At 40.5% G+C, this 27,949-nt stretch overlaps 1 protein-coding gene across 1 annotated transcript in view; it reads right to left on the reverse strand.

Annotated features, from left to right (window-relative positions):
- Window positions 1-27,949, reverse strand: part of LOC306982273 (arf-GAP with coiled-coil, ANK repeat and PH domain-containing protein 3-like) — a 92,655-nt gene that overhangs the window by 18,726 nt on the left and 45,980 nt on the right. The window contains exons 5-14 of the mRNA XM_079582151.1: window positions 26,396-26,454; window positions 24,430-24,613; window positions 22,910-22,954; window positions 22,728-22,823; window positions 22,406-22,480; window positions 19,285-19,296; window positions 1,929-2,041; window positions 1,228-1,279; window positions 1,029-1,129; window positions 753-864 (exon numbers count right to left, since the gene is read on the reverse strand). Coding sequence (XP_079438277.1) covers window positions 753-864; window positions 1,029-1,129; window positions 1,228-1,279; window positions 1,929-2,041; window positions 19,285-19,296; window positions 22,406-22,480; window positions 22,728-22,823; window positions 22,910-22,954; window positions 24,430-24,613; window positions 26,396-26,454 — 849 coding nt within the window. The remainder of the gene's footprint in view (window positions 1-752; window positions 865-1,028; window positions 1,130-1,227; window positions 1,280-1,928; window positions 2,042-19,284; window positions 19,297-22,405; window positions 22,481-22,727; window positions 22,824-22,909; window positions 22,955-24,429; window positions 24,614-26,395; window positions 26,455-27,949) is intronic.

Below are 27,949 nucleotides of genomic sequence, written 5' to 3' on the forward strand. Positions count from 1 at the left end.
TGCACATGTTTTTAGTGGTAGACATGGGGAGAACATGCTCCTCACAGAAAGGCCCTGCCCTGGTGGGAATTGAACCCAGGACCTTCGAGCTGTGAAGCACTTAAAAGAATGGAATGTATTATCTCTCTGTGAGAATCAGTTCTTACATTAACAGTTGCTGTGATCTTATTTTTTCTTAAAACAAGAAAAATATTCTTCTGTCTAAAACTGAAGAAGATTCAAAAAGTTTTTCTTTCTTGTTACAAGAAAAATGAGCATGTTTTTAGCAAATATATCTGAACAAGAAATGGCTAGATTTTATTTCCTAAAATAAGGTTTTTTTTTTTCAAGAAAACTTTGCTCAGTGAGACATTATTACTTTTTAGGGAAAAAATAAGAACTTATTTCTTAAAGTAAGACATTTTTTACTTGCTTAGAATCCACTTTTTGCAGTGTAGTACATTCTGACCAACGTATAACCAAATGCTAAATTCTTGATTAAAAATAATCCCTATTTTTGATCAACAAATTCTCAAAACCAAGGCCATCAAAGCTACTCTTTCTGTGGGTGAGAGAGAAGACGACGAGTGGCACCGTAAACTATTAAAATACTTTGGAAAATTGTCTGCGGGTTTGGGGCGGTTCTTGAGATGCCTTTGGGTGGGTCACGAAACAACAAGAGTTACAAATAAAGCCAAACAAGTCTGCAGGCCATGGGGATAAACACTGCAGAGCATTGACAAGAATATGCACGAGACAAAGAGAAGGTTTACCTCGATGTAGTAGTTGTCTCCGATGTCTTTGTAAGCCGAGGCGATGGAGGCCTGAACCGCTTGGATCCAAGCCTGTCTCAGCTTCTCTGACTCTGCCTGCAGCATACAGCTCCTACAGGAGACGGTGGGATACGTGGTTTAAAAACGTTTAAGAAGCGGATTACAATTGTTAAGCATAAACTCTAACAACAGACTGTACAAGGGCAATTTAAAGAGTACTATATTCTGAAAAAAATAGTTGTTTGATAGTTGTTTGACCTAAGCCGTTCTACTTACTTTGTGGGAGAGACGACTTCAAAGCAGAACCTCCTCTCGTTGTCCTCGGAGGGTTTGACGGAGCAGAGGCGCAGGTCCTCCACGACCACAGTCAGAGAGTCCTACATAGGAGAGCATGAGAGGAAAGGAATTCTACGATGAAGATGTCCGAACAGACAGCAGAACATGAGAATGTACAAAACCAAGAACTAGTCTTCACCTTGAGTTTCTTCTGATAGACCAACTGACTGTTCTGTATGGAAAACCATCGCCTGCAAGAGACAAGAAAGTCATAACCAACGCTGTTTATTAGCCTGTTTCATTAAATTAAAGTAAAACATATTTTAGCAGCAGCAGCCTTATACACAAGGCCGGGAGTTCACAAACTATGCAGGCCGCAACCATAGATATATATAAAGGCGGCCATCTTGCCACAGGGAGCTCGCTCACTCATAACATTGTGTTTTATGGTGCATGTACTTTTAAATAACCATAACTTGCTCAATTTTCTACCTATTTTCAAAGGGTTTGGTTTGTTATAAACCTCAAGGATGTAGGTATGACACTGCAAACATATGAATAAAAAAATCTTATTTAAAAAAAAAATCTTTATTTCAACATGTTCCATTCAGAATTATAGCCACGTTAATAGCGTTTACAAGAAACCATACCGTTTGCACATCCTTGAGGATTTGAGCGAGATAAGAGGGTTTGTGTTCATGCTAATCAATCACTTATTACTTGAGCTCGCCAGAAAGCTTCCCTGTGGCAAGATGGTTATGCCGGAAGTGACTCTGCCTTAAGACATTTAGTCTTTATATATATATCTATGGCCGCAACACCCAAAATTACCATCTACTTCCATTTCACAGACTAAATGATCAGGATATAAAATGAGTAAAACATTAACATTCCGTTCACCTGTTCCATGTTTTGAAGGCGTTGCTGGCTCGTTTGAACAGATACCCCTCCATCACCACTCCATTGGGCGCGTCAACGTTAAACTCCAGCTTTGGGTCATCGTACGAGAAATCCTGGAGAGAGACGAGGATATTTACAAAATATACTTAAATCATGGGTTGCGTCACAACAGGCGCTGATCATGGAGTTCGCATTTATGTTTGTTTATTTGTTTATTTATTTATTTGGATCCCCATTAGCTGTCTCCAAATGGATAGCTACTCTTCCTGGGATGTGTTGTGATATTGCAGATGCTTCACAACCTTGATAATAAAATCTCAGTTATTTTTTATCAACAAGCAACACAATCTGGCACGTGGCTTATCGCCTTTTCTGAGATATGACGTTATCACGGTTGTATCAAAATGTGGTGGTGGCATTATTCAGTCAAACAGCTACTATAACATAACAAGAGAAGTTTGTGGACCTAAACACCAATAAAATAATGATGAGGTTCAAACTTTGTGGAATTTCTATTGAAACAGAGTTGAGTTTTACGATATCAATTATCTTTGATTATATCAAAAGTGTTGGAGGTAACGTGTTAGCTAGTAGCGCTATGTCAAATATCTTCTAAATTAGTGTTGGGGGTAATGCGTTAGCTAGTAGCACTAAATCAAGTATCTTTCTTCCTTAGGGGTAACATGTAAGATAGTAGCACTATATCAAGTATTTTCTAGCCTTAGGGGTAACGTGTTAGCTAGTAGCACTAAATCAAGTATCTTTCTTCCTTAGGGGTAACGTGTACGATAGTAGTACTATATCAAGTATCTTCTAGTGTTGGGGTAACACGCTAGCTAGTAGCACTAAATCAAGTATCTTTCTTCCTTAGGGGTAACGTGTACGATAGTAGTACTATATCAAGTATCTTCTAGTGTTGGGGTAACACGCTAGCTAGTAGCGCTATGTCCAATATCTTCTAAATTAATGTTGGGGGTAACGCGTTAGCTAGTAGCACTATATCAAGCATCTTCTAGTGTTGGGGTAAAACACTAGCTAGTACCACTATGTCAAATATCTTCTAAATTAGTGTTGGGGGTAATGCGTTAGCATAGTAGCACTAAATCAAGTATCTTCTAGCCTTAGGGGTAACGTGTTAGCTAGTAGCACTATGTCAAGTATCTTCTAGCCTCAGGGGTAACGTGTTAGCTAGTAGCACTATGTCAAGTATCTTCTAGCCTCAGGGGTAACGTGTTAGCTAGTAGCACTATGTCAAGTATCTTGTAGCCTTAGGGGTAACGTGTTAGCTAGTAAACACTATGTCACGTATCTTCTAGCCTTAGGGGTAACGTGTTAGCTAGTAGCGCTATGTCAAATATCTTCTAAATTAGTGTTGGGGGTATTGCGCTAGCATAGTAGCACTAAATCAAGTATCTTTCTTCCTTAGGGGTAACATGTAAGATAGTAGCACTATATCAAGTATCTTCTAGTGTTGGGGGTAACACGCTAGCTAGTAGCGCTATGTCCAATATCTTCTAGCCTTAGGGGTAACGAATTAGCTAGTAGCACTATGTCAAGTGTCTTCTAGCCTTAGGGGTAACGTGTCAGCTAGTAGCACTATGTCAAGTATCTTCTAGCCTTAGGGGTAACGTGTTAGCTAGTAGCACTATGTCAAATATCTTCTAGCCTTAGGGGTAACGTGTTAGCTAGTAGCACTATGTCAAGTATCTTCTAGCCTTAGGGGTAACGTGTAAGATAGTAGCACTATGTCAAGTATCTTCTAGCCTTAGGGGTAACGTGTAAGATAGTAGCACTATGTCTAGTATCTTCTAGCCTCAGGGGTAAAGTGTTAGCTAGTAGCACTATGTCAAACATCTTCTAGCCTTAGGGGTAACGTGTCAGCTAGTAGCACTATGTCAAGTATCTTCTAGCCTTAGGGGTAACATGTTAGCTAGTAGCACTATGTCAAATATCTTCTAGCCTCAGGGGTAACGTGTTAGCTAGTAGCACTATGTCAAATATCTTCTAGCCTCAGGGGTAACATGTTAGCTAGTAGCACTATGTCAAATATCTTCTAGCCTCAGGGGTAACGTGTTAGCTAGTAGCACTATGTCAAATATCTTCTAGCCTCAGGGGTAACATGTTAGCTAGTAGCACTATGTCAAGTATCTTCTAGCCTTTGGGGTAACGTGTTAGCTAGTAGCACTACGTCAAGTATCTTCTAGCCTCAGGGGTAACGTGTTAGCTAGTAGCACTATGTCAAGTATCTTCTAGCCTCAGGGGTAACGTGTTAGCTAGTAGCACTATGTCAAGTATCTTCTAGCCTTAGGGGTAACATGTTAGCTAGTAGCACTATGTCAAGTATCTTCTAGTGTTGGGGGTAACATGTTAGCTAGTAGCGCTATGTCAAGTATCTTCTAGTGTTGGGGGTAACATGTTAGCTAGTAGCGCTATATCAAGTATTTTCTAGTGTTGGGGGTAACATGTTAGCTAGTAGCACTATGTCAAGTATCTTCTAGTGTTGGGGGTAACATGTTAGCTAGTAGCGCTATATCAAGTATTTTCTAGTGTTGGGGGTAACATGTTAGCTAGTAGCGCTATATCAAGTATTTTCTAGTGTTGGGGTAACATGTTAGCTAGCAGCACTATGTCAAGTATCTTCTAGTGTTGGGGGTAACATGTTAGCTAGTAGCACTATGTCAAGTATTTTCTAGTGTTGGGGGTAACATGTTAGCTAGTAGCGCTATATCAAGTATTTTCTAGTGTTGGGGGTAACATGTTAGCTAGCAGCACTATGTCAAGTATCTTCTAGTGTTGGGGGTAACATGTTAGCTAGTAGCACTATGTCAAGTATCTTCCAGTGTTGGAGGTAACGCTCTTGAAGGACGCAACATGTTGATGCCTCTTATTGTAGGCTGTTGTAATTTCTCAGAATATATCAAATGTTCAAAGAATGTAGATAAAGCTATTTGTGGATGCGTTTGAAGGGTTTGGGCTTCTAAAGTGGAGCTTTAAGCGCTGGAAATGTGTTCAGGAAACAAAGGCTATAGATGTTTCTTATTGGTAACAAAGGAGCAAGTTACTTACACAGCAAAGCAGCGCAGTAACTAGTGAGTGTATGTACAGTGTGCACTTTAAACAGAACCTTAAAAGTTGCGTGTTTGATATATTCTGCATAACCCGGGTGGCTTGAAAACAGATATTTGAGAAGTAAATGTTGTCAATCTGAACAAAGGCGTTAGAAGATACTTGAGCTGTACCTCCCTTCTCCTCATTCACTATGTTCTCCCTGAAAGCTACTGTGGGTTTGTGTTTCTGTGATAATGGCAGGTCCAGATGGCGCCTGCTCCGTGACATACCGTGCCGATTTAAACCAGGTCTAGATTAGGTTCACGTTTCACCATTATTAACCACGCTGTTGTTTTCAGAGTGAGATTGTGGACGTCCTGAACATATGCAGGACAGAGAGAGGAGGGGATGAAGACAGACGGAGGATACAGGAGAAGGGATGGATATTTACATGTGTTTAGAGCAGTGAAATATGAGCAAAAAGCATGTCATTAACACACCGAAATAGATTTAAAAAAATGAACTGAACCATATGTGTTAACAACAACCAAAGAGAGAAAGTGTTTAGTGTTTAAAGCAGTGGTTCTCAACCTTTCGGAGCCCCCATTATAACAGTTAATTAGGATCGTGACCCCCACCCTGGTCAGACCATGGGAAAAACAGGGACATTAACCCCTTAAGTCCCATCTGAACCGAGCACATTTTCTCCAGTTTGGCTTTACCCCAATCCAAAAGCTTCTGGAAAAAAAGCTGTGAAAATAGCAACAAAACTGAGACGAAAAATAATGATGGAAATGTGACAAAAAAGTGAGAAAACTGACAAAAAAGTGCCGAAAAATAGACAAAAATGTGACGAAAAAATGACAAAAATGTGACAAAAAAATGACAAAAATGTGACAAAAAAATGACAAAAAAATGACAAAAATGTGACAAAAAAATGACAAAAAATGACAACAAAATTGATGAAAAAATTAAGAAAAAAAATGTGACAAAAAAATGAAAAAAATGTGACAAAAAATGACAAAAATGTGACAAAAAAATTACAAAAAATTGATAAAAAATTGATGAAAAAATTAAAAAAAAAATGTGACAAAAAATGACAAAAATGTGACAAAATGTGCTAAAAATCTGACAAAAAAATGACAAAAAAATGAAAAAAAAAAAGACAAAAAAATGACAAAAAATATGACAAAAATGTGATAAAAAATTTACAAAAATGTGACAAAAAATGACCAAAAAATTATGAAAAAGATACAAAAATGAGTTGAATACCCCACAAAAAAATTATGGAAAAAAAATCTGATGACGTGAGGAAAAAGATCCTCTTGGTTCAGGCGGGAGTTACGAGGTTAACCTATATAACTCTTACAAAACAAAGAAAAAACAATGGCTAAAACAAAAATGAATTAAATTTAGAACAAATAATGGCACCCTGGTAAAATAGCATGTATGCTACGACACCATAATAATAATATTAAAACATATATTTTATCTATATGCTCTGGCGAACCCCCAATCACACAAATCCGCAAAGTGTTTCAATCCAGCAAAACAATCGCTTTGCAAATTCGTTCTTGTTTTTACGTGACATTAAACGCATCACCAGCCCGAGCACCTGTTTCAAAGTCTTTCCAGCTAACATCGCGTACACCGACTTGCTGACCACTCACTACCTCCCCCTGTCGCGTCACACAAATCCCGTACTTCCCTGCGTATAGAAGGGGTATTTCTTTGGTCCTCACCAGCGCATAGTCCAACATCCCGAACAGCTTCGTCAGCTTCACGCTCGCGTCCAGCAACATCCTCCGTCCCCCCCGAATAACCGACACCGATAAGTTCAAATAAATAAAAGAATGTCCTCTGTTCTGTGCTGCAACCTCCGAGGCCGACTCCACAGGTTTGAGAGGCGCCGGCACATGCCTCTGTCCTCTCCTCCTCCTCCTCCTCCTCCTCCTCCTCTTCCTCTCTCTCCCTCACCACACGCTCCAGAGCATCAAGTGTCACTCCCTAAATTCTCGCCATTTCGTCCCAGTAGGAATGGGTTCGTCTGCCGTGGATGGTGCACCATGGTGGTTTCTTTTGCTAATGTTTGAAGCGACACTCAGAGCCGTGGGAAGATGTTTTAGTTAGGGGGTGCTGAGGGACAACATTTAACCCCAAAATACTTTTTCTGCGCAAAAATCCTATGTATTAACCTCTTAACTCCCGCCTGAACCGAGAGCATTTTCTCCAGTTCAGCTTTACCCAAATCCTGTAGGCCAGTGTAACGCCTCATTTGCAAGACCTACAAAACTAAATGGATCTTTTTCCTCACGTCAGATTTTTTTTTTCATCACTTTTTTTGTTGGGCAGTCGTCTCATTTTTGTCAAATTTTCTTGACTTTTTTGTCACCTTTTCGTCAAATTATTCGCATTTTTTTGTCGAATTCTTCTCACTTTTTTGTAAATTTTTTGTAAATTTTTCTAATTTTTTGTAAATTTTTGGTCACTTTTTCGTCAAATATTTCTAATTTTTTCGTTGATTTTTCCCTCACTTTTTTGTCATTTTTTTGTCAATTTTTTGTCACTTTTTCATCAAATTTTTCTCACTTTTTCGTCAAATTTTTCTCACTTTTTCGTCAATTTTTTGTCACTTTTTCGTCAAATTTTTCTCACTTTTTCGTCCATTTTTTCCTCAATTTTTCATCAAATTTTTCTCACTTATTTCACATTTTCATCCTTGTTTTTGTCTCAGTTTTGTCACTATTTCCACACATTTTTCCAGAAGCTTCTGGACTGGGGTAAAGCTGGAGAAAATGTGCTCGGTTCAGGTGGGAGTTAAGGGGTTAATATTGCCTGCAGTTCTCCAACTATCCACCAGGGGGTGCTGCAGCGCCCTCAGCACCCTGGGTTCCCACGGCCTTGGCGACACTGTGGAATATTCTCAGTATCCTCTTGTTAAGTGATGATGTCACTACTCTACTTCCAGATCCAATGGAACTTAAGACCTCTATAATGGGATTTTACTGATTTGAACATTTAGCCTCAGGGCTCTTTGTAAACATCTGATCGCACAGAAATATTACATTTACTCTGGACTTTCAAGAATCACAGCAAGGTTTCCTCCGGGTGCTCTGGTTTCCCATCCCATATTAAAAAAAAATGCTGGTTTTATGCTATTGCGCTGTAGCATTCAACTTAGGCCGCCCCGAATGAAATGCCCAACATTTATCGAGCCCCCTGCATTAGCATCCGATTAGCATACAGCTGTCCCAGCGTCCTTCGACCTTTGACCCCACATCAAAGAGCGGCGCTGGCCGGAGACTGTGAGCACGCGGCGCGGAGCGAGTCCCATTATGCTATTGTACCCCCCCCCCCCCCCCCCCCCCCCCCCCCCGCTCAGACGGCATTCAGGCATCAGGATATGGAAAATACCTTTGGGCACCACAGCAGCGTCTATCCCAGAGTTTAAACTTAAAGCCACACTGTGCAACCTTTCACAGTTTGACAAAACGACTCATTGATAATGTTAGCATTTGTAGCATGAAGCTTAGCATTGTCTGTTTTTCAAGTATTTATGGGCTGTTGAACCACTTTGCTCCTCTCCATGTCTCTGCATCTCTATTCAGTAGAAAACTATATTCATGACTATGCATTTGTTAAAGGACTGGTGGAGAAATCGGAGAAAGTTCATTTTTTCCCAGTTCTTTGTTTTCCCCCTCTGGCTGATTCGAACATGACCATGTACAGATACAGACGGCATCTCGTCATAGAAGGGGGCGTGGGGGCATTTTCTGGTGGAATATCAACTTATTTATCACACACCAATAAAGTCCAGTGTAAATCGGGCCCATATGGATATTTTCTCACAGCAGATTGTTCAGTAGAAGTGAAAAAAACGGCAGTTGTAGCAAGTGCTAGCTAACCGTTAGCATACATGTAGCATCAAGTTAGCATTCTCCGTCATTCATGTATTTATGGGTTGTTGAACCACTTTGCTCCTCCCCATGTCTTTGTATCTTTATTTAGTAGAAACTATATTCATATTTCAGCGTTTGTTACAGTAGTTTTTGAATAATTAGATCAAATATACATTTTTTCAAAATTGTTTTCCCCCTTAACTGTTTTCAAAAATGACCATATATGGGCGATTCCAGAGATGCCGTCTGTATCTATAGGGGATCAGCACTACTCTTTTTCAGTCTAAACAGATTATAACGATTATTTTGTAATCGATTAATCTATCAATCATTTTTACGATTAATCGATTAATCACTTGGCTGTTAATGGTGTAGTAAAATTTTTCATCACATTATGGCTTAAGTCGCGCTGTTTAAGGAAGTGCTGATGGAGTAAACTAAAGGGAAGTGTTTTTTGAAGGATCTATTCATGAAATTTACATTGTACAAACCACTACAGACCCTAAATATAAAATCAAAGTAGGTTTTCACCAAAAATACTACATTTTTTTAGTCATTTTTGCTCCATTTTAGTCTGTGTGAGCAAGAAAACGATTAATCGATTACTAAAATAGCTGTCGACTCTTTCAATAATCAATTAGTCGTCGATTAATCGATTAGTTGTTTCAGCCCTAAAACAGATGATTGGGCTTCTGTTGTATTTATGGGACAGTTAAAGCAATTCAATCCTGATTTTCCAAAAAAGAAAATGAAAAAGACAGGTTGTTGGAAACAGTTAAAGCAGTACTAAGTCACTCTTCCCCCTAGAGGCCATAAGCGCAACTGCAGGTGTCGTAGCAAGTTATGATTTTTTAACTTATTAATTGTCTTCGAGAGTAAATACTACGCCGACAGGAAAGGCGAAGGGAGAGAGGGTTACTGTGCATCCAATTATACAATGGAAATATTTTTTTTCACTAAAACTTTGCTGTAAATACTGTTTAAAGTGACGTTAGCCCGCAGTTAGCTTTGCCCGTTAGCATGTTAGCTTCTTCTTCGTGATTCCATTAGTGTGTATTGCTTTCTCCGGACCGGTGGCAGACAAGTTGCAAACATGGTTTTCTGGCCAGAGACACCAGGGGGAGATGAAAGACCCTCCAATCATCCCATAAACACTTGTACTTCCCCCACAGGGACTACGAAAAGGATTTATTAAGGTAAACACGTTACTTAGTACTGCTTTAAAGTTGCGCAGTGGAGGCAATTTGAAAGCCAGAATGATCAGAACGAGCCCGGTGGAGCGAAGGGGCTACGTTTTGAAGGCGGTGTAGTGACTGTGACCTCCGGGAAACCACTCCAAAGGTTTGTTTCAGCCGCATCTGTGATCCATGTGTGTGTGTTTAATCAAGCCGACGTTACTGCGCCGCTGACCCCGCCCAGACCGCCTTAAATCAGCCCGACCGCCTTAAATCAGCGCCACACTGGGAGAATCAGTGCGCGCTTCAACATATGCAGAATGCAACATATGCTTCACAAACCCCATGTGAGCGTCTGGGTATTAGGGTTAGCGATTTAGCTCGGACTAGCTCATGTGGCCGTGGAGACAGTTCAGTGGGTTTCTGTCGCTATATCTACAGAAAAATAACAAAAAGGGTTTGGATCGTGATTTAGGGATTAGATCAGGCGTAGGCAACCTTTAATTTTGTTTAGACTATTTTTTGATCCTGATTTATGTCTCGTTTAGTTCTGGTCTAGACCTGGTTTAGTCTTGCTTTTGACCGATTCTAGTTTGTGATTTAGACACAGTTTAGTTCCAATTTTTTGTTTTAGTCCTGGTTTAGCAATGGTTTAGTCCTTATCAGGGCAAAGTTTAGACCGTCTCTCTACAGCCAAAGAGCCGCAAGAGCAGGTTCAAAGAGCCGCAAGAGCAGGTTCAAAGAGCCACAAGAGCAGGTTCAAAGAGCCGAAAGAGCAGGTTCAAAGAGCCACAAGAGCAGGTTCAAAGAGCCACAAGAGCAGGTTCAAAGAGCCGCAAGAGCAGGTTCAAAGAGGAACAAGAGCAGGTTCAAAGAGCCACAAGAGCAGGTTCAAAGAGCCACAAGAGCAGGTTCAAAGAGGAACAAGAGCAGGTTCAAAGAGCCACAAGAGCAGGTTCAAAGAGCCACAAGAGCAGATTCAAAGAGCCACAAGAGCAGGTTCAAAGAGCCACAAGAGCAGGTTCAAAGAGCCGAAAGAGCAGGTTCAAAGAGCCACAAGAGCAGGTTCAAAGAGCCACAAGAGCAGGTTCAAAGAGCCGCAAGAGCAGGTTCAAAGAGCCACAAGAGCAGGTTCAAAGAGCCACAAGAGCAGGTTCAAAGAGCCACAAGAGCAGGTTCAAAGAGCCACAAGAGCAGGTTCAAAGAGCCACAAGAGCAGGTTCAAAGAGCCACAAGAGCAGGTTCAAAGAGCCGCAAGAGCAGGTCCAAAGAGCCACAAGAGCAGGTTCAAAGAGCCACAAGAGCAGGTCCAAAGAGCAACAAGAGCAGGTTCAAAGAGCCACAAGAGCAGGTTCAAAGAGCCACAAGAGCAGATTCAAAGAGCCACAAGAGCAGGTTCAAAGAGCCACAAGAGCAGGTTCAAAGAGCCGAAAGAGCAGGTTCAAAGAGCCACAAGAGCGGGTTCAAAGAGCCGAAAGAGCAGGTTCAGAGAGCCACAAGAGCAGGTCCAAAGAGCCACAAGAGCAGGTCCAAAGAGCCACAAGAGCAGGTTCAAAGAGCCACAAGAGCAGGTTCAAAGAGCCACAAGTGCAGGTTCAAAGAGCCACAAGAGCAGGTTCAAAGAGCCGCAAGAGCAGGTTCAAAGAGCCGCAAGTTTTTAGTTTTTATACATTTTTATAAATGAGGCATTTTATGCATCACATATATTTTAGATTAGGTGTTGAAATTAGAACAGTGGATAAGTTTAAATGTGTTCTTTCATTTTATTACCTATGAGTTACTTTTTAGAGGGGATTTTAGATAACTTACCTAGTCTTTGAAAACTGATTGAAACTTTGATTATTGAAATAAAAAGTACACAATTTTTGTGTTTAAAGCAAAAAAAAAAAGGGAAATTTTATATAGTGGATAATTAAGTGTCTGTAGAGGCTAGTATTTGTTTTATTTGGGTTCAGACATTTGCATTTCTGTTTTTTTTCTTTCCTTTTCTTCTTTTGCTTCCCTTCAGACTGAAATAAAAGTTTTGCGCTGGAAGTGGAGACAAAGAGAGAGGACAGTGAGCGGGGTTACAATGCCCCTGGGAGCCGTCACCCACTCACAAAAAGGACCCACAATACAGGTCTGGTGCGGGCTGGGCTGGAAGGGGTAGGAATCGGAAGAGTCGGGACCCGTCTTGGTGGCCACTTTTGGACACAACAGAAACAACTGACAACAGACTCACCACTGGCTTTAACAAGGCAGCTGTTTGTTATAGTTTTCTTGCCATGTAACTCTTATCAAATGATGATTGAGGTATTTGTTTGTGAAAAAATTGCCGATGAGGTTAGTCCATCACTGAGTATAGAGATAGGCAGCTGACCCATGTGTACAAAGTGGATAAACATCACTGGGTGCACTGACTGTGGAGCATCAGGCTTGGCTCATGTGTGTGGAAGCCTCATGTGAGAAGAAGAGCTGGTCCTCAGGCAGATATAATCTCATGGAGGATCTGATTGAGGATGACAGCGCAGCAGCCCCGACCGGAGCGAGCTGACTTCACCCACCACTGCTCTAATGAAATGGGCAGGAGGCAGAACAAGTGGAGTCACGTCAGTATTTAGGAGCAGTTTTGAAGTCAGTGGCCGTGTTCTAACCAGGGGGAGGTGAATCTGTGAGCTAAACAGAGCTTTAATGGTGGTCGCTTACGTCATTGTTGATTCTCACAGACACATTTCTACCATCACTGTGCAGATAATACTGTTTTCTATTATTCTATTTTAAATACTACATATTATTTGAAGTCTAGTATCTTTTGTTGTGCATTATACTTGAGCCCAACTTTTTACTTTTACTTACATTCATCTATCTTAACACACCTAACACAAAATTATTATTGTACTGGTTATGTATTTGTGCTGGACAACAAGGAAGTGACCAGATGTACCTCTTGGTTTATTTGGATACATGCATGTAAAGAGGCCACGCCACTTGGGCTAATTCCCATCCGTTTGTCCCACACTTGCACTCTCAAACACACTCTCGCTTATTGTACATGTTTTTAGTGTAGGGGGAACCGGAGTACCTGGGAGGAACCTACGCAGACACGGGGAGAACATGCAAACTCCACTCAGAAAGGCCCCTCTAGCCCATTCCTGTGCTGAGTTATGAATTTTTAAAGAATAACCAGAATGCTCATTCAAGCCACTAGGGGGCATTGAAATTAAAAAAAGGAAAGAGTTCCACACGTGTCCAGCAGAGGGAACTGACATAATAAGAGATCAGGATATGAACAACACATTATAGCCATGTGGGTAAATGGACAGTCTGCCCCAGGGCGGCTGTGGCTTCAGTAACAGCTTACCACCATTGAGTGTGGAGTGAATGAATAATGACTATGTTGTACTTCAAGGAATTTGTGGCACAGGCTTGTAAAGTGCAATACAACTATCGACCAATGAAAAGGCCGATATCTCCGGCACCGACAGTGATAGAGATTGGAAATGGCTCAGTCAGAGCTTTAAGGTTTGTGAACCTATTGCTGGGTTGCAGGTTCTAGAATATGATGATGTCATCGGACCCAATGGGGGGCAGAAGCCAGTTTTTCCTATTAACAGCATAACACTTTCACAAGTCGTAGCTAAAAAGAAAATATATGAATGAAAAAATGTATGAAAAAATATCATTAATATCAGTCACTGGGTCCATGATCTCTCTGTACAAAACCAAAAATTTCCTCAAAAACAAAATAATTTTTCCTCTATTAAATAGTATAGGCCTTTAGAACGCTGTGATGTCACCTGCAACCCAGCAATACTATATATTTTATGTTGTAGACTTTTGGGAACCACAAGACATAAAAACAGATTTTTGTCTTTCAAACAAGCTCCCTCTGAAGTACCTACTACGCCTGAATGTCCTGAATAAATCAGCCCTCTGCCCCTCATACAGCGCCCTCACAGAGAATTACAGGTATAAGCATCTGCCTCAGCAAAACCCACATTGGTTACCTGTATTAGATATATTTCTGCATTTCTATGATTGAAACCTTTACTATAATAATAAATGCTATTTGAGAGATTAAAAAAAAAATGACATCAAATGAAATTGGTTAAAATATATATACAGTGGGGAGAAAAAGTATTTGGTCAGTTTCACATAGACATTGTATTGGATTTTGGCCAAACACTTTTTTTTCCCCACTGTATATCGGCTATTGGCCTTAATCGTAAGGTTGATGCTGCTCATTGTTTTGGAATAGCAATAGGATAAAGTGTAATTCATAAACCAGAATACACACACACACCTGGCCATGGGTATGGAACATTTAACTTACATTAACATTAACTTCTTATTCTCTTATGACTGCGGAAACCCACAAATACTGCAGTGCGACTGGTAACCGCTTTATTACGTAGGCACTCGAGTGTGTGTTTGTACCAAGGTATGACAATGATTTTACTATTACCACTACCACTGGGTTTCCAGCATGACTTGTCCATAAAAGCTCAAATAGAAGTGAGATAAAGGCCCTGTGCTCATAAAGTCAGACTGGTGCACATTGTTTAGCGTAGAGGTTTTTACGATGCTTCTTCTCTGCGAGCTGCGAGGTGTCGTGAATAATGTGGTCGTGGGATGAATCGGGAGCAGATGTCGCAAGCAGAAATCATCTCTCTCTTTTGTGTTCCTGCTCAAAAGGCGACACAGACTCTATAGAAGAGCCTGAACACGAGACGCAGGCGTTTCACGAGAAGCTCCAGACACGGGTCTGCGTCCGGAGGAACTTTTACGACAATATGGATGCTTGGTTTGTCACAGGAGAGTGTGAGCAAGTATTCAGCTGCACCGTTTATATCGCGGTTACTGTTGTGTTTCCAGATTCAGTTAACAGAGCATAATAGAGAAGAATCAATTGTGAACTGGTGAGCTCATACAAGCATGGACTTCAGAACTTTACACCTCACATTGTTTGGGGAGAAGTTGGGACTAAAACATGAGTGTAAAAGAGCCAGAACTGTAGAAATATCTGAAGAAATATCGGAAGAAATATCTGAAGAAGTGTCAGAAACAGAAGAAGTATCTGAATCAGAAGTAGTATCAGAAGAAGCATCAGAAGAAGAAGTATCAGAAGAAGAAATATCAGAAGAAGAAGAAAACGTATCAGAAGAAGTATCAGAAGAAGTATCAGAAGAAGTATCAGAAGAAGAAGTATCAGAAGAAGAAGAAAACGTATCAGAAGAAGTATCAGAAGAAGTATCAGAAGGAGCATCAGAAGAAGAAATATCAGAAGAAGAAGAAAACGTATCAGAAGAAGTATCAGAAGAAGTATCAGAAGAAGTATCAGAAGAAGAAGTATCAGAAGAAGAAGTATCAGAAGAAGCATCAGAAGAAGAAGTATCAGAAGAAGAAGTATCAGAAGAAGTATCAGAAGAAGTATCAGAAGAAGTATCAGAAGAAGTATCAGAAGAAGAAGTATCAGAAGAAGTATCAGAAGAAGTATCAGAAGAAGTATCAGAAGAAGAAGTATCAGAAGAAGAAGTTTCCAAAGAAGAAGTAGTATCAGAAGTAGTATCAGAAGAAGTATCAGAAGAAGAAGTATCAGAAGAAGTATCAGAAGAAGAAGTATCAGAAGAAGTATCAGAAGAAGAAGTATCAGAAGAAGTATCAGAAGTATCAGAAGAAGAAGTATCAGAAGAAGTATCAGAAGAAGAAGTATCAGAAGAAGTATCAGAAGTATCAGAAGAAGAAGTATCAGAAGAAGAAGTATCAGAAGAAGAAGTATCAGAAGAAGATGAATCAGAAGAAGTATCAGAAGAAGTATCAGAAGAAGAAGAAAAAGTATCAGAAGAAGTAGTATCAAGATAAGATGGAAGATAAGATGGTACTTTATTGATCTCACATATGGAGAAATTGCATTCGATGAGAGAGCATCCGGCAGCAGCACCCATTCAGTGCGCACCACTCTTTTTTTTTCTTTGGTGAAAGATGGTTGTGTCGCGGCCGCCATCTTCCCTGTTTTGGTCACAGGAGGAGCACTGGTTGATGGGAAATCTGTAGACGATGACCACGGCGGTGGAGCTCTTGCACTTGGCCACGATGTTCTTGGCCACACAGGTGTAGTTAGCCGTGTGGGACAGACGCGCCTGCTTGATGATCAGGTTGTGGTCCACGGTGATGTAGAAGTTCCTGTCCTCGGCCGGGTCCATGAACTCGTTGTCCTTCAGCCTCTCCACCCGCATGACCTTGGAGGATGGAGAAACTGTAGCTGCCCTCTGTCTCCTCTGATCATCTGAAACGGTGCACCGCCTCCTGGGCTTGTTCCCGTCTCAGAGCGTGGTGTCCTGCACTGGTCAGCTCCACCTCGTCCTTCCTCTTCCTCCTGCACAGCTCCCTCCACAGTCTATCACCATCTCCTCGTTGGTCCCTTTTGTTGTTTCCTGTAGCTCCTCTTGTGACGCCTCCTCCGTGCTGCAGGTGTGGGGGCTCTTGGTGCCTCTTCACTGTTCAGTGTCTCAGAAGAAGATGTTTGTAGATCTCAAATGGGTTTAGCTGATAAGCTAGCAGTTTGTTTACCTTCAAAAAGCTGCTTTCTTCAGGACCATTTAGGACTCTCAAAGTAAACAAATCCACCAAACCTCCACAAAAACACGGTGAAGACGTACAAAAGTATCCAGAAAAACAACGTGGTTCGCTGAAAAAGGCAAACAATTTACTGAAAAAGGCCAACAATTCAGCTGCACCAGGAGAGAGGGAGGTCACTTCCTGTTTTCACGTCGCCATGGCTATCAGAAGAAGTATCAGAAGAAGAATCAGAAAAAAAAGAAGTAGTATCAGAAGAAGAAGAATTAAACAATGTGGATTTTCTAAGCGGATAAAAGGGGGGACTATATTGTAAGGCGTAATAATACCAGGAGTAATTTGGCATCCGCACAGTAAAGTGAAGATTACAGCGCGGATGCCAAATTACTCCTGGTATTATTACGCCTTACAATATAGTCCCCCCTTTTATCCGCTTAGAAAATCCACATTGTTTAATTTTGTGTAATTATACTTTGTAGTGGAACACTTCACGTAACCATATTTAAATAGGGAAAACGTGGAAGAGCTTGGTAGCTTCTATCTTGATCTGTTTTGGAGCTATAGTGGAGAGGGGGAGAGGCTAAATGCTAACGCCGTCTGCGCTGTGTTTACGTGACTGAAGGCACGGGTGAAGATCAGACAGGTCCTAAAGAACTCGTCAAAGCTAAGGTAAGAACATATCTCAGTATGTAAAAACGGTGGCCTGTTCCTTTAAAGGTTGGACTACAGGCTCTTGATAATGCTACACTGTCACGTGAACCCACCCTGGAGACATAATTCATTTTACTCCATGACTCCTCACAATGCACGGGAACACGCCGGATCGAGTCATTCCCTCGAAACTGAACTACTTCCACGAAAACGTCGGGCAAACCTTCTAGTACTGAGCCAATAATTCCATTTCCAGTATAAAATAAGGTCACAGCCTAAGGACACACGACAGGCTCAGCATTCTTTAACCGTGAGCAAAGATCTGATACGCCTCGGAAAAACAAGCTGCGTGTAAAAACTGGAAGGCCACTTTATTAGTTATGCCTTTCGTAGCTTCTGAATGCAAATATCTAATCGTTCACTGTGTGTTTTAACAGTGAACATGTGTTGAGAAAAGAAAAGGCACAGAATCGCAACACCCCCTAGTGGCTAGAAAGAACTCTTATAATATAGAATCCTATGGAGATTTTACACCTGGCAAAAACAATAGAGTTTCCTTCTGTGACAACACTGGGGGGTGTATCATATTTTTAACCACGCTGGGTTTTCCTCTGTTGACTTTTGATTGACAGGCTCTGGAACCGGTCAATGCACTGAAAATGCTTCAAATTTTCGGGCTTTTAAACAAAAACTAGCATGGTTAAAAATATTTCACCTACCCCAGTGTTGTCACATGGGTCATAGCGATTTTTAGAAAAAGAAACACTCTTTGGACCCAGGCTTTTAAACCGTTCTTGGGATGATTGAAGTCCCATTAGAATCAAAGCTCCCAAGTAGGGATGGGCGGATCGATGCCAAAGTATCGATATATTGATACCAAACGGCTACTTTTTAAGTATCGATATTTGGCATAAAGTATCGATACTAATTTGCATATGTAAAAAGAAGGCGGGGCAGCAATTATCAACACAAAAGGATGATTTATTTCTTTGTTCTGAGCCAAAACAGTCACAACAGCAAAGGATTGAACTGAGCCAGGTATATCATTCTGGTTTAGGTTCTGTTTGTCATTTAAATATAAATTATAAATGTTTTTTTTTTAGGTATTTAATTTCACATTAACATTGTTTAATTAACCCGTTAAAGTAATATAGTTTTAATGGACCAATTAATTATATAAAATAACCAGTTTTAGAAATGTATATTGATTGAAATACATTCACCCATATGAAATGACCAGTATCGGTATCGACAAAAAAGACCCCAAAAGTATCGGTATTGTATCGATTCCAAAAAATGTGGTATCGCCCATCCCTACTCCCAAGTGTCTCTTGGAGTCGCCCCTGGCCACCAGGGGGTGGTATTACAGCAATGTCAGCTCCCCACCATGAAGAGCACAGAGAAGCATGTTCCTTGCCCATTGGGGATTGGCCATTGACCGCCCGTTATCTAACATGTCTCTGGTATGAGCTGCAGCACAGGGTCAAAACATCCCATACTGAACCGACACTTGTTTTGGCTCTCGACGTTTTACAAGAACAACTTTCACCAACTAAATCTCAGTGATTATGGACTTGCTGTTTCACTCAGAACCTGGAGAATCCAATCGCTGAGTTTCAGCCACCGCAGAGTTATTGTTGATGACCGCAGCTGGCAGCATATACACAAGGATATGTAAAAGTCCAATGATCCATGTGCAACATTTTTCCTTTAGTTTATTAATAGATATAATTGATATGGAAGAAAAGGAAAGACTTTATTGATCTGACAGAGGGGAAAAGAGGACGGTTCACTTGCTTCACTCTTGGTATTGGTTAATATCGGATATCAGCAGATGCTCAAACCTTAGTATCGGTATCGGTATCGGTATCGGTATCGGAAGCAAACAAGCTGGATCTGGTCTTTCTTCTACATGATGCGTGTATGACCTTTGCCTCAACCCTAAATGTATTATGTTCTGTACATTTGCCCTGTGGTGTATACTAGGAACCAAAAAAAAGTTTCCAAAAAGTGAAACGATGAACTTACCTGCATCAGCGTCTGAAGAGGGGTCAAAGTTCAGCGGTGCAGCAACATGTGAGACGACAGAGAGAAAACCACATGGGGGAAATTAGTCATATTCACTTATCATATTTATCGTTTATCGAAGTATCTGACACTGGCGATAAACAACGCTACTACTTCGATTACTTTTACTACTACTCCTCGTGCCACAGCTGTTCTTGTGCCGAGCTCTGGCAGTCCGACAGAAGCAAAAGCGTGTGAAAGTAGAAAAGTTGGCTCGTCTTTGATCGCAGATGGAGCTTTGTTGTGCATCTGTGCGTCTTATTGGGACGCTGTGGACTCCACTGTGCTTCAACTGGCGGGTCGGGGCCCAAAAGTGGGTCACAGGACGCCTTTCAGGCTGCAAAGCATTGTTGTGTTTATCTACTGGAAACTTAGAGAAACTACCTGAGTCGGACAAGCTCGGTTTTAGACTTATTTTTTAACCTCTTTTAACCCCCCCCAAGTGCAGTTTCTCCAGCTTTGGCTTTACCCAAATCGAAAAGCTTCTTGGAAAAAAGCATAAAAAATAGCAACAGAAATAAGACGAAAACACGGATGAAAAAGGATGAAAAAGGACAAGAAAGGGAGGGTAAAAAAAAGCAATAACAAACCTACAATAGAGCAAGAAAAAAAGCAAGAAAAAGAAAAAAAAGTGACAACGGTCTTAGCTTTCAAATGAAGCGTTACACTGGTCTATAGGCTTTAAACTTAGATTTCAGTGAGGCTGAACTGGAGAAAAAGCACTAGGTTGAGGCGGGGGTTAAGAGGTTCATGTGGAGTTATACATTTTTAAAGAAATAACAAGAGGAGCCAAAAAATAGAAAAAGTGAAAGAATCCCTCACGTGTCCAGCAGAGGGCACTAACATAATAGTAGTAGTAGTAATAGTAGTCTTTTATATAAGAGATCAGGAACACATTATAGGTACATGGTCAGTCTGCCCCAGGGCGGCTGTGGCTATTATAGTAGCTCATGGAGTGAATGAATAATGAATAATCAATCATAATAATACAATAAACAAATAATACAGTGTAGCATAAACCAGATACACAGGCTGGTAAAGCGTAATACAATTATATGCAGTAATTATTGATAAGGCTACAGTCCAGATCAGCTCTGTTTTAAATCACAGCTCATTATTACTTCATGAAAAAAATATTTTCTCAATTTTCCTTTTATATGTGACCCGTGGCCACATATAAAACAGCCCTGTTTCACATTATACATAGAAAATGTATTTCTTTATTGGGGTCCTGGGTCGTCATCTTAGGGTGATGGTGCAAAATATGTAAACCTGATAAAGCCTGTTTTAATATTTTTTCCATAAACAAAGGGATTAAAAATGTGTTTAACAATGACATTATTTCCAAAGAGCTATCAAATTCAAGTCTTTTAATAACATGTACTGCTTTAAAGGGACTATACGGAGTTTAAAAATGTTAAAATTAAGTATTTTCCTCCCCCTACATGTTCCAACCAGACCTGTTCACCACAACTGCCTCTAAAATCCTGCACTGTCACTAAAAACGGTGTTACTTCGGGTCCGAATTGCCGTCATGCACGAGCTTAATGTAGAAGGTGCAGTTACACGTATGACCTGAGGTGGCAGTAGTGAGTATAAAATGGCTAACTTGCGTCTAGCCCCTTTAAGCAAAATTCTAAGGCGGACATGTCAAGCTGGTGGCCTTGTAGAGCATAAAATCCTGAGAATGTCACACAAAAAAAGTCTCATTTTTAAGGACATAATTCCAGCCACTAGGGGGCAGCTAAAATTACAAAAAAGGGAAAGAATTCCACACGTGTCCAGCAGAGGGCACTGACATAACAAGAGATCATGATACAAACAATATAGCCACGTGGTGAAAGCTCAATACAAGTGTAAGCTGTTCTTAATATTTATTACAATCCTTTCTTGCTTTTACTTTAAAATGACAGCTCATAATTATTAATGAGCTGTCATGTTTCTAATATATAATAAACATGTTTTCTCAATTTCGCATTTTCATGTTTACATTGCATGTGGATTTCGGCCCACCGTCCAAATGAGTTTGACAACCCTGTTCTAAGGCCTTAAAGAGACTGGATGCAAGTTGGTTATTTTATACTCACTACTGCCACCTCAGGTCATCTGTGTAATTGCAGTTTCTATAACCCAAATCAACAACTTCTTGAGTGACAGTGCAGGATTTTAGAGGCAGTTTTGGTGAACAGGTTTGAGCTCATTCTACACATTAGGACTGGAACACGTAGGAGGAGGAAAATACTTAATTTTAACATTTTTAAAGGAATAGGCCACCGTTTTTACATACTGAGATATGTTCTTACCTTAGCTTTGACGAGTTCTTTAGGACCTGTCTGATCTTCACCCGTGCCTTCAGTCACGTAAACACAGCGCAGACGGCGTTAGCATTTAGCCTCTCCCTCTCTCCACTATAGCTCCAAAACAGGTCTAGAAGCTACCAAGCTCTTCCACGTTTTCCCTATTTAAATATGGTTACGTGAAGTGTTACACTACAAAGTATAATTACACAAAATTAAACAATGTGGATTTTCTAAGCGGATAAAAGGGGGGACTATATTGTAAGGCGTAATAATACCAGGAGTAGTTCGAAATCCGCGCAGTAATCTTCACTTTACTGTGCGGATGCCAAACTACTCCTGGTATTATTACGCCTTACAATATAGTTCCCCCTTTTATCCGCTTAGAAAATCCACATTGTTTAATTTTGTGTAATTATACTATACTTTTATATTTTGGAGCTATAGAGGAGAGAGGGAGAGGCTAAATGCTAACGCCGTCTGCGCTGTGTTTACGTGACTGAAGGCACGGGTGAAGATCAGACAGGTCCTAAAGAACTCGTCAAAGCTAAGGTAAGAACATATCTCAGTGTGTAAAAACGGTGGCCTGTTCCTTTAAGCTCCGTCTGGTCCCTTTAACATGGACAATTCCCATTTACTGGCTCTTGTTGCTTTTCATTGCCCTGTGGAAACCCTGTTGATAAAATACAACACCGTGGCCACTCCTCCTCCTCCTCCTCTTCCTCCTCCTCCTCCTCCTCCTCCTCCTCTTGTGTGTAAATGTGAAGGTGAAACCCGGGACTGACCCTCTGCTGGATGAGGGCGTGCTTGTGCTCCATCTCCCTCTTCTCCACCGCAGAGTCGATCACCAACTGGTCCAACTGCACAACACACAGAGCACAGGTCACATCGGGAGGAAGGATTTGAGAAATAAAACCAAGCCGAGGATCCAACTCCACAAAAAGCAGAAACTTAGCAGCTCAGATGACATTTTTACTCTAATTTGCGATGTTTGGCGGCTTCATGAACTAAACTTGACTTGGAAAACTTGCAAACCTAATGAAATACTCATTAAAAACCACGGTTGTGTTGTGATGAATGAGTTTGGAGGAGTTTACTGGCCCACACCTGTCCGGCCAGTTTGTTCATGTAGGGATGGATCTCGTCCAGGATGGTGTATCCTTGTTGGAAGAGCGAGTACTGCGCCCTCATGAACGACAGCATCTGCGAGAAGGGAATAAACGACGTGAGGAAAAACAAACAAAAGGTACTCACCATATGTAATTAATAATAATCAAAAAAAAACTCACAGCGTCCAGAATCTCAAACTTCTTCTTGGCCTGAAGCACGTTTATCTGAAAGGGAAGAAAACACAGATGTGAGGATGTGTAATGGTTTGGGTTGATCAACGCTGCCCCCTTTAGGCCGACAGCTAGAGTGCACCAGTGATAGATTTTTTTTTGTTTTACTTTAGACCGATGCTTTAATTATTATTTTTTTTAAATAATTATAACTAGGGCTGGTGCCATTAACCTCTAAACCCCACCTGAACCCAGTTTGTCATGATCTAAATCTAAAACACATTAAAAAAAAAGCCACAAAAAAGGACAATAAAGCGATGGAAAAAGTGCGTAAAAAAAGAGCAGCAAAAAAGGGGAAAAAGTTTTTAAAAAGCGACGAAAACACTGCCACAATTAGGGCTGCAACTAACGATTATTTTGTAATCGATTAATCTATCGATCATTTTTACGATTAATCGATTAATCACTTGGCTGTTAATTTTATTTTTTCTAATTTTTTCCATCACATTATAGCTTAAGTGGTGCTGTTTAAGGAAGTGCTGATGGAGTTAACTAAAGGGAAGTGTTTTTTGAAGGCTCTATTCATGAAATTTACATTGTACAAACCACTACTGACCCTAAAAATAAAATCAAAGTCGGTTTTCATCAAAAATACTACATTTTTTTTTGTCATTTTTGCTCCATTTTTGTCTGTGTGAGCAAGAAAAGTATTAATCAATTACTAAAATAGTTGTCGACTCTTTCAAAAATCGATTAGTCGTCGATTCATCGATTAGTCGTTTCAGCCCTAGCCACAATGCAAGGAAAAAGATCTGTTGTGATCAGTTTTGTTGGTCTTAGCTTTCAAATGAGACATTACACTGACCTATAGCTCTCCATTCAAAAAAAACATTAAGGGATATTTCAGGATTTTTGAAATAGGGCCTCATTTCCTAGTTATCCAGAGTGTTGCTGGTACCTGGAGATATTTTTTTTGTAATTCATGCAGTTCTTCTGTTTGAAGAGTTTCGTGGCGCTAGGCTAATGCAAGGCTAGCGCATTTCTATGGTATCAGCTAGCCTGCAGTCAAGCTCCACAGAGCACCTGAGGCAAATCACTTATAACACCAGACTAACCATATAAATGTCTGTGTCCATAGAGTAATGTTTGGAATATAACTGACTTGTATCACATGAATGATCACATTTTGAGGGACTATTTTCTAGCAGATCACTCCACCGCTGCGTAGCTTATACAACCACGAAGCTGAGGCTGCTGAAATATCAGGTATTTTAAATGCAAAATGGTTAAAATTACTTAATTTATAAGTGATTTGCCTCAGGTGCTCTGTGGAGCGGGTCAGACTGTTTATAATGCAGGCTAGCTGATATCGTAGAAATGCGCTAGCCTTGCATTAGCCTAGCGCCACGGAACTCTTCAAACACAAGAACTGCATGAATTACAAAATCACATGTCACTGAACACCCTTCTCTTGTATATGAGCTGGTCTAACCATCTGGAGCTCGAACCATCGCAGTTGGCGTCTGTACCTGGAGCACGTAGTCCAGAGCGATGTGCCTGAAGGCCTTCCTGCTCATGACCAGAGCCTGGCTGGCCTCCTCCGCCTCGTGGACCTTGTTCCTCGGGGCCTGGGCGTTCTTCACCTGAGCCATCTCCATGTCCTCCCGCACCCGGTCGAACTGCTTCTTGGTGTCCTTGAACTTACGCACGTCTCTGGGATAAACAAACACAGGGTCAGGCAGAGGTCAGCAGAGCAGCCGAACCGTCGCTCACGTAGAAAAGAGTTGCTTATATACTATACAGAGTTTAAGAATGTTAAAACTATGTATTTTCCTCCCCCTACATGTTCCAGCCACGTCCTAATGTGTAGAGTGAGCTCAGACCTGTTCACCACGAGCTTAAAGCAGTACTAAGTAACTCTTCCCCCTAGAGGCCATAAGCACAACTGCAGGTGTTGTAGCAAGTTGTGATTTTTTAGCTTATTAATTGTCGTGAGAGTAAATACTACGCTGACAGGAAAGACAAAGGGACAGAGGGATATTGTACATCCAATTACACAATGGAAATATTTTTTTCACTCAAACTTAGCTGTAAATACGGTTTTAAGTACTGTTTTTTTTAGTTAGCTTTGCGTTAGCCTGCTAGCTTCTTCTTCGTGATTCCATTACTGTGTATTGGTGACTCCGGTCCGGTGGCAGTCAAGTTGCAAACATGGTTTTCTGTCCAGAGACACCAGGGGGAGATGAAAGACCCTCCAATCATCCCATTAACACTTGTATTACCCCCTGAGGGACGACGGAAAGGATTTATTAAGGTAAACACGTTACTTAGTACTGCTTGAAAATAGAACCTGCAGTTACAGGTAAGTTCTGAGGTGGCAGTAGTGAGTATAAAATGACCAGCTTGCATCTAGTCTCTTTAAAGTTTTATAGTCACGTGGTCAGGGTATAAAAAAGGCACAATTTTCCGCTTTAAGTATCTAATTCCTTACTGATTTTTTGAGCTTTGAACAGCAAAAAAAACAGGGGAAAATTGTTTTTTGTTACAGATTTTTGCACTTATGAATAGTGTACACAATAACTGCAATAGTGAAAGTAGTTAGTGATTTGTCAAGAAAATAAAACCACAAAAACCTGCCTCTGTACATTATTTAGATTTCATCACTAAAAATATTTAGCCATTTTTTACACATAAAATGACTTGCAAAGACATTTCCCCTCATATTTATCTCAGTGATGTACAACAAAGGTTTGAAATCACAAAACAAACGTTTCCGCTATTCACCTTCAGCTAGGGCTGCTCGATTATTGAAAAAATAATAATCCCGATTTTCTTTGTTTGTTGCCTTAAAAAAGAAGTGTTTATTTTATTTATTTATTAATAAAAAAAAAACTATGCTGAATATTTTCTGTTTTCTGAACAGTCATAAAAGTACAAATGATTACAAGTTTGCCTCGATTAAGGAGAGGTCTCTGTTTCACACCTGCCCCCTGCTGGCCAGCCCTCACACCTGCGCAAGCAAACTGAGCAGCGCGGCCTGATGACATCATCACACATGTCAGGTAAAAAGCATGAGCCACGGCACGTGAAATGCAAAGGGAAAATAATCCCAGCGCCATGAAAAAATGCAAAAAAAACAAAATAATAATTTATAATTTTTTTCCCGATTATGCTAATTTTGTAATCGTTCAGTGTAATAATCAAAATTGTAATCGAATTTGGATTAATTGCACAGCCGTCTCATTCTTAACATCTTAGCCCCCACCTGAACCGAGCTAATTTTCTGACAAAAACGCAATGGAAAAACATCCATTTAGGTCAGTTTTGTGGGTCTTAGCTTTCAAATGAGGCGTACATTAGCCTATAGGGTGTAATCTCTTAGATTTGGGTAGAGCTGAACTGGAGAGAATGTGCTGGGCTAAAGTGTGAGTTAAGATGTTCAGTAATACACGACAGAAGTACTAAGTAAAGCAAAGTACTGGGTGATGCACTCACTCCTTGATAAACGTGTGCAGCTGCTGCTTGATGGACCTCTGAGCCTGGTCGAACAGAATCTGTCGGACAAAACACAAACAGAGGAGGAAAATTAAAAAAACAAAGTCATTTCAACCAACTCTCCCAACACGCAGTGCCCACTTCCCGCCACTAGATAGCACTGTTACCCCTTCTGTACATACACAGACACACACAGACCACAAAAGGCTCAACAAAAGTCATTTCTCCTGCCCCCATTTTTCACGCCATAATTCCACAAAACAGACATCTTTATAATGTGTCTCGTCCGATTTAAACTCCCATAATCCCACGGGGCGACATCAGATAAACGCGCGGACGCCGATGAATCTTGATCAGAAACAACGCGATAATCCGTGTAGATCTCCCGGGATTACACCTTTGGAGACAATGACGGGAAAAGAAAAATCCCAAAAAGCGAAATCACGACACACAAAAAGAGCTGGAATCTGAAGGTGAAACCAGGGTTCGGTTGCCAGGTTTGACTAACACATTTAAGTACAGGGTTTGATTCCCCCGACGGCTCTGTCCGAACTTGCAGCGGCAAAAAACACATTCCTGCACCGTGAATAAACTCAATAAAGCCAGTGTGTCATGAATAATTTGGCGACGCAAACATGTTTGTTAAAAAAAAAGCGTTACGGCGGGTCACGGAGTGGAAAGTTTAGATGAAAGGAAAAGCGAAAAGGCTCCGGGGTGGTTGTTTCTCTGGAGCTTCTGGAAGTGTGAAACGATCCACACGCTTACAAGATGGAGAGGATCTACGTCTGGGGCGGATGGATTTTTGTCACTGTTTTGATGGATTTTTGTCACTTTTTTGATGGATTTTTGTCACTGTTTTGATGGATTTTTGTCACTTTTTTGATGGATTTTTGTCACTGTTTTGATGGATTTTTGTCTTTTTTTGATGGATTTTTGTCACTTTTTTGATGGATTTTTGTCACTTTTTTGCTGGATTTTTGTCACTTTTTTGTTGGATTTTTGTCTTTTTTTGAGGGATTTTTGTCACTTTTTTGATGGATTTTTGTCTTTTTTTTAATGGAATTTTGTCACTTTTTTGCTGGATTTTTGTCACTTTTTTGTTGGATTTTTGTCTTTCTTTTTGATGGATTTTTGTCACTTTTTTGTTGGATTTTTGTCTTTTTTTTGATGGATTTTTGTCACTTTTTTGATGGATTTTTGTCTTTTTTTTAATGGATTTTTGTCACTTTTTTGCTGGATTTTTGTCACTTTTTTGTTGGATTTTTGTCTTTTTTTGATGGATTTTTGTCACTTTTTTGATGGATTTTTGTCTTTTTTTTGCTGGATTTTTGTCACTTTTTTGCTGGATTTTTGTCACTTTTTGCTGGATTTTTGTCACTTTTTTGCTTACAAGATGGAGAGGATCTACGTCTGGGGCGGATGGATGTTACAGCAGTTGTGACCCGTTTTCTACACTCCAATAAAAGATTGTTATAAATGGGCTTTCGCTCTAAAGAATAAGTGAAGGCATGGAAGAGATAACATAAATACTGAGGTCATTAGAGGCTTTAGGGC

This window comes from Gobius niger (assembly GCF_951799975.1).
Source record: "Gobius niger genome assembly, chromosome: 24".
Lineage (NCBI taxonomy): Eukaryota > Metazoa > Chordata > Actinopteri > Gobiiformes > Gobiidae > Gobius > Gobius niger.